Raw genomic sequence first — 12,901 nt, forward strand, 5'->3', positions numbered from 1 at the left:
AGGGTAAAAGAATAGGATTTTTTTTTTAGAGTTAAATTATATTTAGGAGAGGTTTCCAATTAGGAAAATTAAAAATGTTTTAAAAGCTGGCATCATAGTGAGGAAGTAGATGAGTTTCTTAGGATGGCTTAGGGAAAAAAAGACAAAATAAAAACAGAAGAAAATTCCTTAACAAGACTCACCCTTTTGTGAATTTAGCCCATTCCTATTGAGCTTGGCTATTATTAAATGTCCCTCAAGGCACTGAGGATTCAGAAGTGAATAAAATCAAATCCTTGCCTTCTCGAGGTTTATATCCTACTTGGGGGAAACAAATAATAAAGTTAATCTATAACATATGGTCAGGCAGTGATAAATGCTCTGAAGGAAAAAATAAAGCAGGTTAAAAGGATTTTTTAAATGACAGGAGGGTGGTATTTTACATGGGGTGATCGGGGAAGTCCTTCAAGGAGGACACTGAACAGAGATCTGAGTAAAAGTGAGGGAGTAAGGCGTACAGATATCCAGGGCAAAGCACTGCAGACAATAGGAACAGTGGATAGTGCGAAGGATTTTGCTGGAATGTTGTAGAATCCTGAGATACCCAAGCACCTGAAGCAGTGAACAAGGGAAAAGTCATAAAACAGAGATCCAAAACAGGACAAATTGATGAGAAGATTTGGGGATCTTTCTTTCAGTTCTAGTTAATAAGAACATAAATCCAATTTTTAATAGAAAGTCATGAAGCTAAATGATGGGAATTGTAATATTTTCTGAGATCACAATGGCAGAATTCATATTTGATTATCTGAGTGTTCACCAGCATGCCTAATGTAAGATCTAAAGTAGTGATTTAGTGATTGGACTTTTGAATGGAGGATATAGCTACTCACTCTCTACTCCAGAGAGATGTTTCTTTAATGTATTCTTATCCGAGGGTAAATTATTTCTCATCAAGAGATTCAACTCTATTCTTTCTCCTAAAGAAGTTTACTGACCATGTGATCATTTCCCTCCCAAATCCTACTAACATAATAGAAAAGAAATAGTTTCAAAGAAAACTAGAGAAGCAATAAGTGTAGATGAGAGATTTCTACAAATTTCTATAAGATGTAAAGTAACTGGAAGAATGTAGCTGAATCAGCAGGATAGAAGACCCTGTAGCCTACCTCATGCCAGAGAGAGAGAGAGAGAGAGAGAGAGAGAGATTCCAAGAGGAAAGTTGGTTCACCCTGTAGAACCTGAGAGGATGAGCCTCTGATTTGTCATGTACTATGGAAAGTAGGGGCTTCCCTGGTGGCTCAGCTGGTAAGGAATCCACCTGCAATGCAGGAGACCCTGGTTCAATCCCTGGGTTGGGAAGATTCCCCTGGAGAAGAGTTAGGCTACTCACTTCAGTATTCGTGGGCTTCCCTGGTGGCTCAGATGGTAGAGAATCCGCCTGCAATACAGGAGACTTAGGTTCGATCCCTGGGTTGGGAAGATCCGTTAGAGAAGGGAGTGGCAACTCACTCCAGTATTCTTGCCTGGAGAATCCCTAAGGACAGCGGAGCCTGGTGGGCTACAGCCCATGGGGTCACAAAGACTTGGATACAACTAAGCGACTAAGCACAGCACAGCGCATGGAAGGTAGACCCTGAACATGAGGGGTGAGCTGAGAGCAGGCACAGAGATCGGTTCCCTAGGTCTCCCTCTCCTCCCCCTTCCTCTCCCTGCAATTGTAACTCCACTCTGGACAGAAAAAGAAACAATAGAGGATCAAGAAAGAAGTCTTGGCCCCCAAATTTATTTTCTAAAAAACACCTGAGCTTTATTTTCAAGGAGAAGTCTCACATAACTAATGGAACACAGTTAGACTCCAAGCCTCCAATTTCAAATTCTGAAAACTAAATTCTTGACTGATGTCATTCATGTATTTACTGGAGGCAACAGATGGAGGCTGAAATAAATGATTCCATATCCAACTATTACTATAATATCTGGTATCCAGTATGTACTTAATAAATGTCTACTAAATTAAAATGCTTATAAATTTAAAATACATGCTTACATGTCAGATTATATACTTATAAATTTTAAACTGCTTATATGCTTACAAATTTAAAATACATATGACTAACAAAAAATTTTAAATACCCACAGAAGAATTGGAAGATAAATACATTATTTTAAAAGAATGGAGTTAAAAAACATGGAAAGAGCAGCTAAAAGATATAGAATTGGTCACATCTGGGAAGGAGAAGGGGGAAGGTGCTGTGAAGACAGGGGCTATAGGTTTTCTTTATTATGAACTTTTGGATTCTTTCTGATTTGTTAAACCTGTGCATGTATGACATTGATAAAACTTAGAAATTTTAAAAAGAAGTAAATTCAACTATTGAGACTATATGGATATGCTTTAATATTGACTTTCTCCCAAACCCAAAGAGAACATGTGGAGTCAGAGTTAACACTTCTGGGACTTCTCGTAATGGAGAATCGCTTGAAAAAGGAAACCAAAGCAGTCTTGAAGGAGCTGAGTGAGGCCCGCATCAGGACTGTGATGATTACTGGTATGCGTTTCTGGAAGCCTAACAAGTTAAATCCATCCTAGGCATAAGCAAAAGGCAATGTGAGCTGAGTGAGTCCCTGTGGCCGAGGCAGGAGGAACAATGCTTTGCTGTCAAGATTATTACCCTCTGCTCCAGTTACCTGGGAACTTGGGGAGCTCCTCTCAATGACTGTGAGCTTTGGAGGCAAGGACCATGTCTCATTCTCTTTGCCTAAGGCCCTCTGTTCCTATCCAGGGTTTGTTCAGGGCCAATAGGCTTACAGCAGATATTGAAAGATGAGAACGGGGTTCTCATGAAGAACCCCTGAAGAACCCCAGTGACACCTCTGTGTAAAGGGGTGAGACTGTCCTTCAGGGAGGTGGCGTAGGAATGGTTTGTGATGATTAAATTCAACATGGCTGATCCTAAGTGTTTTTTTTTTTTCTTTAACTTAATTGGAATTGAGATCCCAAGAATAGGTTGATGTTATCAGACCAAGCCTATACCTTCACCACTGAAAATTGTCAGTCTCCTGAGGATGAGTTGTAAAGCACTTGAACATTTATTTACTCATTAGAGCATATTTTGGAAATATGAGATGTTCCTGGACTTGATGCTAGGATGAAAGGGAGAAGTAGACATAATGTTTGACCACTAGGAACAGACAGGCTTGATAAACATTATGAAAAAATGCAGAAAGTGTTAAATGCCCCCAAAGAGCACTAACAACATATGGTCACTCAGAGGAGGGAGCATTCAGTCCTGGATGCTGAGAGGTTTCTACATAAATCAAGTCCTCTTTCTTTGTCATCTAGGTGACAATCTTCAAACAGCCATTACTGTTGCGAAGAATTCTGAGATGATTCCTCGAGGGAGCCAAGTCATCCTTGTTGAAGCCAACGAACCTGAAGAGTTCGCCCCTGCTTCTGTGACCTGGCAGCTGGTGGAGAACCAGGAGAATGGGCCTGGAAAGAATGTGAGTGAATGTCAGAAAGCCCCTCCATGGACCGGGGCTGATGCAATACAGCCCTGATCCTGGGCAGCCCTCTCTCAGCATTAGAAGTCATCACAGTAGCAATCCCTCCCATCTGCCCAGAGTTTTACAGTTTGCAAAGCTTTTAGCATTTCCACTGACACTCCTCAGGCTTGGCTTCATGTAGAAATTACCCAGAAGCGTTTTCAAGCTTCCAAGGCTAAAACTAGAGATTCAGTGAGACTCTCTGGGCTGGGAACTGAGTCCTTCGCCTAGTGATTCCTGAGTACAGACGTGGCTGAGACTCACTGATTTACATCCATAGTTCCCATCTGATCCTCAGTCACCCTACACAGTTGAGCAAAGTATTCATTTTACAAACGAGACAGCTGAGGCCTAGAGAGGTAAGCTTGCCACGACACACACTGGCGAGCTGCAGAGCAGGGCATCAAGCGGGCTGTTTGACCCCCGCTCCCCTAATTCATGGTCATTTAGACTGTACTGGACTTGCGAAGTGACGTGAAGAGATGTCGGGCTTCTCTAGGCAGCAAGCTTCCTGTGCACTTCCCCCAGGATGGCTCTTTCTTGTGAAGAGAATGGGCTGCAGCTTGATGTTTCATTACTAGATGGGTCGCCTCTGCTTTTGTGTGAATTCAAAGAGATGGTTCTCAGGGTGATAAATTACAAAAAGCTCCCTTCCTTCAGGCTGACCAGCCCTTCAGATTGTTCAGTGTCGAGCATTTCTTTGTGCAGCACACAGCTGTATAGAGTGGCCCTGCCCCTACCCTGTGAAGAGGTGTGTTAACTTAGCTCAAATCCATGTGCTCCAATCTCTGCTTTCAGTGGATTTCTGGTGCTGATTTCCTTCTAAACTCACTTGCCTCAGCAACTACATGTATTGCCTCAACTGCACTGTGTGATGAAAGTCAGATCCTCACTAATTTTTTTAAAGTCCTTAGCATATTTCAATAAAAATTAGTTTGCATGTACATATACAGATTTTTAAATAAGGATGGTATATTTTTTAATGTATTTTAATGAGGTATAGTTGATTTAGTGTTGTTAGTTTCTGCTATATCAAAGTGATTCAGTTATATGTATATACTCTTTTTTCATATTTTTCCCATTATAATTTATTACAGGATACAGATTTTCACTAATTTTTAATGGAGTCCAAACATTTCCCTGGCAGCCCAGTGGTTAAGACTCTGTGCTCTCAGTGCAGGGAACATAGGTTCAGTCCCTGGCTGGGGAACTAAGATCCCCACTGCCATGCATAGTGCATCAAAAATAACAATAATAAGGTGCAGGGACACGAGGTGGAAGGGGATCTGGGCACCTTGAGGGAAGTGTTGGGCAGAGGTCAGGTTAGGCTCTGAAGAAAGGGTTTACCTACTTTACAGGGAAGAAATCCAGGCATGATTTCTGAATGAATGGTAAGAGATCTTAGGAAACAAAAGGTTGGCTGAGGAGCAGGAAGGGAAGGGAAGAATGTTTCCTCTTCTTCCCTGGAGTCACTCATTGGAACCTTGGAATGATTTCCTCAGTAGCCTGACATCACACATATTATCTCCCAGACTAGGATCCAGAGCCTCATATTGCCAAAGTAATCTCTTTTCATTTAATTTTTGGGGAACATTTTGAGTGTCTTGTTTATATGAGTCTGTGGACAAATTCTACATTATATATTTGCTGGTCCTCACACTGTTGCATAACATGAATACACCTCCTTCCATAAAATGTAGGAAAACAGCAACATCCTTAAGATCCAAGGTAGAAATAATGCCCTTTTGATTTTAGGAAACCTACATCAACATTGGAAACAGTTCAGTGCCTGTTGAAGAAAAAGGGAGCTGTTACCATTTTGCAATGAGTGGGAAATCATACCAAGTGATACTGCAGCGTTTCAACAGCTTGCTTCCAAAAGTAAGTACTGGAGAAATGACATGTTTAGTTTTGCTCCTCAAATTAGTGAGATAAAAAGGGTAAGTGAACAGTAAAGGAGATGATTAGCAAGGTTATCTCAGAATTAGGAAATAAACAGCCTCACAGGGAGCACTGTTTCTTCAAGAGGTTTCCCTTCATCACTCCCCTTATATCACTCATCACACATCCACGTGTCCAAGGCCTCCTATTCAGAGTCTGAGGCTGGTGTTGCCCCTTGCCCCGCCCCCATAGCCAGTCCAATCCGTTTTCCTCCTCCCAGAGGGAACCTAGAGGTAGTTCCAAACACGCTCCCTGTTGTTTGGAATTTGCTTTTCTCTGAAAGCCACTAACTCATGTCAGGCTGAGCTCTGTTCCCATTCCTGTCTGGATTCTTAAATTACAGCAGGAGGAAACAAAGGCTTTATGGTTTATTTTCAAAATCATTTGTTATCTTGTTGCTGTGTGCCTATTTTAAAATAGTGCCGTGCAGAGTGGTGCCATTGGTGGGAAGGAAACAAGCGGAGTGGCAGCAACCATCTGTTAGCAGTGTCTTGAAAGTCCTGTCACCTTTCCAGTCGAGGACCATAGAGTCTAGACCCCCACGGTGTCTAGAAAGCTGTTAGTGCAGTTCCTCATTGAAGAGATGGGAAAGCTGAGACTCAGAGACATTGTCATTTGCCTAAGGTCTTCACAGTCCAGGACAGAACTATAATAGAACCTTGATTCTTAACTCACAATCTATTGCTCCTTCCTCTGCAATTGTGGAGATGGTGCTTAATGAAAAGAACTGTAGTTGCCTAAGCATTTTAATCTTACATACTCCTCTGATTTTCAGTTACTATTATTCATTAGAGCTTATCTCATCTTGGAAAAATGATCAGGAACAAAGTAATAGACTTGTGATGGAGAACCAAAAGTGAAAGTTAAACTGTTAAATCCCTCTTTTGCCCTTTCCTGATATTTGGTCTGAAGTTATATCACCCAATGCTATATTAAAATGGTGGCCAGGAGTAATTTTTCAAGACTCTTCTTTTATTTTAAAAGTGTTCTTTGTTCTAATCTTATTGCAATTGTTATTTTTCTCTTTAGATTCTGGTGAATGGAACAATTTTTGCAAGAATGTCCCCTGGGCAGAAATCTAGCCTTGTTGAAGAATTTCAGAAATTAAAGTAGGTTTTAGTGCATGAAAGGAGAGTGTATTTGTTATCAATTGCTGTGTAACAAATTATCCCCAAAACACAGTGGCTTAGAATAACACCATTTATTTTTTTTAACGTTACTGTGGGTCAGGAATTCAGGCATGCTTAGCAGAGTCTTCTGGCTCCAGGTCCCTCTCAAGGTGTCATCAGGCGTCGACCAATCCTGCAGTCATCTGAGCACTTGGTGGGGAAGGATCTGCTGCCAGCCTCACTCCAGGTGTCGTTGGCAAGATTCAGTTCCTTGTGGAAAGTTGGGCTAAGAGTCTCAATTTTTCACTCATTGTTGGGCACAAGCCACACTTGATTCCTTGCCATGAGTGATTTCATAGGGATTCTCACAGAGTGTCAGCTAGCTCCAGTGAGAGTTAGCAGAGAAGAAGCAAGAAGAGTCAGAGAGAGAAGAGAGATGCCTATTTTTTATATCTTCATTTTAGAAATGACATCCTATCCTGTCACTTTACTCCTTTCACTAGAAGCAAATCACTTGGTTGGTCCACACTCAAAGGAAGGCATTTAGATAACCTCGTGAATTCCAGAAGGTGGGCCATTTTAGAAGCTGTCTGCCCCACAGAACATTCCTTCTGAGGCTGGTAGGGCTTATCATAAAGGAAGATCCCCCTGCTTGCATACAGAGACTAGAAACAACAGCATTCTGTACAGCTCAGAATGGGGGGGAAAAGTGAGGAAGCGTGTGAGTTATCACCTGGAATTATTTGAGGTTGGTCCATTAGAAGATACGTAAGCAATTTCAGATCTTCCAGGAAAGAGAAGAAATTAAATTTTTACTGTTTTAGGTATAGAGGCAAAAATAAAACAAAGGAAAAAGTTCTTTGTTAACTCCTTCAAAAATACAGATGACCAAGTCACATGAGAGTGAAATGGTTCTTCTTGAGACCAGACCTACCTATTACTTGCTGGGAAGGTTACAGCTTCTGGACTCAGATTTCTAGAAAGTTAAGTCAGGAATGAAGAGTAGTAAAACTTTAGATAATTGCTGATAAGTAGTAGATAAACTCAAGAGACTGCTTTTGACTATTATTTTTTGTTGCCTAAGCATTCTTAGGGACGTTTCCAAAACTGCCTATTAACTCCCATAATGCCTTGAGGCTGGGTTAGTAACTAGTGTCTAAAATGACTCTTTTACTTACATGGTCATTATATGATATTGGCTGAAGAAAGTAATTTTGCCCTTCTCAAATACTTGAGAAATGTTGCCAGCTTAAATGCTTACTTTTGAAAAGCTGTATTCCCCTAAAGAAAAATCAATTCAGGGTGATATATGCTATCTCAGAATAAGTTATCTTCTCAATTTCCAGATGTTGCTCTTCATTCAGCATTTATTCTTTATTCAGACAACACTAGAAGATGTAAGATTCCTCCTGTGATATAAAGACTAAATACGTACTTTATGCCTGATGAAAGGAAGCCATTTTCAGCAAATGTATAGTCTTGACACGTACATCAGCACAAATAAATGTTTACCGTGAGATTTTCATATATACTTACTAAAGAGTAGATTGAACCTACAAACTTGTTTACATTGGCCATATTTGACCTATAAAGATGGCCGTTTTTTATGTCAACTAATAATAAGGACATTCTCTGAGAATTTCATTTTCTCCTATATTGTATTATTTCACGTGTTTTTAGCAAGTTACCACTGAGCCTTTAATAATATTGCCATTAATCAATACCTCCAATGTATTGTTTCCTTATAATGGAACACACAGTGTGTCTTGCATCAGGAACTCCTTTAGTAACAGCTTTACAATTCACTCTTCTCTTTATACAGTTGTGCCTGCACATCAAACTGGTATAGATGGGAAGCGTGTTATCTTATTTTCACTCCAAGATGCATCTAGACTATGTATATACATCTCTAGTTGTTATCTGTCAAACCATTTCCCAAATGTTTCTTCTCCTAGTGTCTACATGCTAAACTTCCAGCAGCAGTGAGCAACCAAAACACAGATGGACTAGGTTATGATCTGTGTGTTAGGGTGTGAGAAACACTGTGATTATGACAGTACTCACTTCAACTTGGCCTTGGTGGATATAATCCAACAGGACTTCTTTTGAAGTGTGCGATCATCTTTATGGATGTCCTAGGCAGTATTGCCATCATTTCCATGTGATTGATTGAAACAATGTTCCAGAGCTTTATTCCTCTGGGAATATTTCTCTCCAAGTTATTTTCCTTCAGCTTGAATCTACACATGCTCAGGAGACACACACACACACACACACACACACACACACACTCACACACTCACACACACATCATGCATGTTAGTTGTGATGTAAATTACTCAAGTGAGGCATTAAGCTATTAACGTTTCTTATCCTTTCCCTCGCAGTTATTATGTAGGCATGTGTGGAGATGGAGCCAATGACTGTGGGGTGAGTAGAAATTACTTCTTCTAACGCAGGGGGTGCATTGATATCCCTCCTGAGGACCCCACATCCCCTGTGGTCCGACTCTTCACCCTTCTGCCAACAATCACATCACTTAGTCATTCTGATGTTTATATTCATTTCTACCAGAGTATGGGTTGGATGTGGTCAAGAGTAAAGTGAGACGAGTCACTTCAGCTGTTTTCTAGCAACTTTTAGAATAATAAAGACAAAGACAGGCTACAGAGGCTCCCGTATTTCAGACCCAAAAGGGACTTTACAAGATGAGGTGGTTTAAATCTCTCCTGTTATAAATAAGGAAATGAGCCTCAGGGAGGTAAATTCTTCTTTTTTTTTTTTTCCTTTTTTTGCCTAAAGTCACACAGCTGGTAAAGGCTTAGTGAAGGAAAAATTTGAAACTGATGATAAAGCTTTGAATTATGTGTAAATCGTATTTATTCCTGCCAATTTCTCCACCAGGGTTACTTTATACAATCTGGATTTACTCCCAAATTTTCACACTCAGCAAAATCATAAACCAAATTATTTGGTTATTACATACAATAGCAAGCTGAAATTACAAGATTCTCAGCAGATTACTTCTCTGATACAATAGAAGGCAGTACATGTTGTATAATCTGAGTTTCAAAGATACAGTTGAAATAGTAGCTTACCTTGAAGATTTATGTATGTCAGAAAATATTTTGGGAGCCAATCTGTGGGAGAAGTAATGAAGAGAATTGTTTTGTATTTCCAAAGCCTATTGTATACTTAAGGTTTGGGTATTTGTTTTATTTCTGTCTTAAATATTTTCTTCAAAGTTCTGTGATAAACTGAGCTCATACTTAGATAGTGGTTATGAATTTTTCTGCCTCATACTTTGTGAGAAGGAGTTAGCCGTCAGTCTGCTCTTCAAATCTAGGGTGAGTACACATTCTCACTAACTATGTGGAATTTAAAACAAAACAAATAAATCAGATGTTATACAGGACATAGTCTCTGCCACTGAAAAGTTCATTACCTGGTGGGGAAAAAAATCATGCATAAAACTAATCCTAACATATAAAGCAGATGGTCCTAAATTACATGGTAGAGGTACAAAGTACTAAGGGGAAAATAAGGAAGAAGGAAATATTCATTGAACATGAACTTGGTGTATACTGGCCATGGTTACCAGGAACTTTGCAAGTTCTATAGCAGTACAGAAATACAAAGTCTCATTTTATGTTCATACCCTTCTTGTAGGATTAGGGGCTGGCTGCCTGCTCATTGGCTGCTGTCTGCTTGGGGCACTCTCTGAGCAGTTTTCAGTCTTGATGAGAAAAGAGTCCTTATTTCAGTGAGACATCCTATACCTTGGAAAGATTCTCTGATGAGTGTAATCTGGTCCCTGCCTCCAGTGAAGGTGCTCTATGTCCCAAATTTCATCCCAGCAGTTAACTGGTTGGCTGGATCAGGCAGCCTGGGAGAAGGTGGGCATTAGACAGTTTTTCCTGTAGTTCATGAAGATGACCTGTTAAGTATAAAATTGTGATGGTAAAGGCCTCTACAAAGGTCCATCCAAACACTGTCATCTTTTTAATCGACTTCTCAAATGAGTCCTTCCACTTTCTTAGCCTGTCTACATCCCCTCAACCAACACACACACACTCCCAAACACACACACCCCCAAACACACACACACACACACACACACACACACACACACACACACCCCTTCTTCTACCACTGAGTCATTGTTGGGCCTCTTTAATTGGTAACTTCATGTATCCAAGTGGAGGGGCAGCCTAAACAGACATCCAGCAGCAGAAGGGTACAATACTATCAACTCTATAATGTGAAAAATAGCCTTGAGGTGTTTAACAGTTAGAGCCTGGTCTGAGGAGTCATGGGTATAACATGGATTTATCATTCTAGGCTTTGAAAATGGCTCATGCGGGCATTTCGCTGTCAGAGCAGGAGGCATCTGTGGCCTCCCCTTTCACCTCAAAAACAACCAACATCGAGTGTGTGCCTCATCTCATCAGGTAAGCTACCTCTTCCTCTTCTATCCTCTGACCGTCTGGCTCGCTGTTTGGCTCCAGGTGGAATTCAACTCTAATTGAAAGTGACAAATGTCACGGCAGAAACTTGGCTGCAGTGCTGTCAAGAACCAGTTAAGAGGAGGGGGCTGTGAGTGCTGCCTAAGAATGCTGATAAAATCAAGAAGGTGACTTTGCTGAATTTTACAGAATACATGGCTGTGGACGCTAGTGTTGATATTTTAAAGTCAGCTGTATATCTCACTTCTCCTCTCCCTTAGTTTTTTATGTTGGATGCTTACTGGAACCTTTCTCTCAGGAGTTGGGGATGGAGAAGAAGCAGAAGAGGAATCCTCTACCACATAGCCTTCTCCTAGCAGCAATATGTCTCCAAAGTACAGATTAGTGAATATCCAAAATGACTGCACCTACCTTTACTATCCTGATGCTGGGAGGGACTGGGGGCAGGAGGAGAAGGGGACGACAGAGGATGAGATGGCTGGATGGCATCACTGACTTGATGGACGTGAGTTTGAGTGAACTCCGGGAGTTGGTGATGGACAGGGAGGCCTGGCATGCTGCGGTTCATGGGGTCTTGTCGGACATGACTGAGCAACTGAACTGAACTGACCTTTACTATCACTACTGTCTTAACCTGCTTTGTGTCGTGGTGACTACAAAACAAGAGTGCCGGGACACTCAGCTCACTCATGCAGCTCTTTTTAAATATTGTTCTTGAAAATGTGGTGTATTAAAAATGAGACAGAACTTTGCCCTGGAGGACTCACATTCCAGTAAGGGGTATAGAGAAAGATATATGTAGATATAATCACCTAACACAGAATCTTCTGCCTAAGGAATGAGAGGTGCTCAATAAATTAGCTTTCCATAAATGAAGGTGCAAACAACACAGTCATCATGCCAGTAGTTCAGAATGATAACTCAAGCTAGGAGGGACTGTTTCAGAGGTAGGTTGCAATTTGAAGGATAAATGGGATGTATGGAAACACTGAGGAGGTGGGAGGGAATTCCAGATAAAGGAAATGGAGAGCCATGTTTAGAAATGACACTTTCATTGGAGAGTGCAGGGGCCTGACTGCTAAACTGAGCTGGAAGATTTCTCAGATGGGAGCTGTGGAGGTGAGGCTGGAGCACCAGGTGTGGAGGCCTTATATAGGGGATTCAAACTCCTGGACAGTTGCACCAAGTGCATACTTGATTCATCCAAAAGGCAGTAGCACTTGAACTTCCAATGCTCTTTCTCATGCAAGTTGTGTGATGCATTTATGATTGCAATATATTGTTTTAAAATACAAGTCAGGATGCAGAATTTTCTCTAGTGGCAGATGGCTAAGTAAGTCTTCACGATAGAAACCCTCTTCTTTTATACTTCACAAATTCATAAAAATACAGAGTTCAGCTCTGTTATGCTGAATTTACCCTTACTATTCTTGATGCCTGCATAGTCCTGAGAAAATATCCTTTAGAGGAGCGATAATGTGCAGTTTTAGGTACATGGGTCTACAGGTTTCCATTATTATTCTTTGAAACATGATTGGCTTGTTATAGTGCAAGTCCTTTAGGGCAAGGACTATGCCTTATTAACTTCTATGTCGTTGTGCCTCCCATGACACATCAGAGCCTTCGATGAACGTTTGTGGAATGCATTAAGTAAATGAATGAACCACTTAAAATTCACGTCCATTAGGAATAGCAGTCATTGTGGAGGCCTTGCAAACACTCTTTATGCTTTACCACTTTGGATTTTTGCACTTTTTTTTTTTTTTTTTTTGATCTGGGTGTCTATTCTCTGGGAAGTGCACACAACTGAAGAATAAAGGATGAAATCACACAGTTCATGTCAGAAAACAATCTAGG

The 12,901-nt window shown here is 40.7% G+C and overlaps 1 protein-coding gene across 4 annotated transcripts in view; it reads left to right on the forward strand.

Moving 5' to 3' along the window:
* Positions 1-12,901, forward strand: part of ATP13A5 (ATPase 13A5) — a 116,197-nt gene that overhangs the window by 70,962 nt on the left and 32,334 nt on the right. For all 4 annotated transcript variants that reach the window (XM_005675110.3, XM_018046582.1, XM_018046580.1 and 1 more), the window contains 6 exons: positions 2,407-2,531; positions 3,326-3,486; positions 5,284-5,409; positions 6,499-6,578; positions 8,966-9,008; positions 10,920-11,029. In XM_005675110.3, coding sequence (XP_005675167.2) covers positions 2,407-2,531; positions 3,326-3,486; positions 5,284-5,409; positions 6,499-6,578; positions 8,966-9,008; positions 10,920-11,029 — 645 coding nt within the window. The remainder of the gene's footprint in view (positions 1-2,406; positions 2,532-3,325; positions 3,487-5,283; positions 5,410-6,498; positions 6,579-8,965; positions 9,009-10,919; positions 11,030-12,901) is intronic.

The sequence above is a fragment of the Capra hircus genome, chromosome 1, assembly GCF_001704415.2.
Source record: "Capra hircus breed San Clemente chromosome 1, ASM170441v1, whole genome shotgun sequence".
NCBI classification, from domain to species: Eukaryota; Metazoa; Chordata; class Mammalia; order Artiodactyla; family Bovidae; genus Capra; species Capra hircus.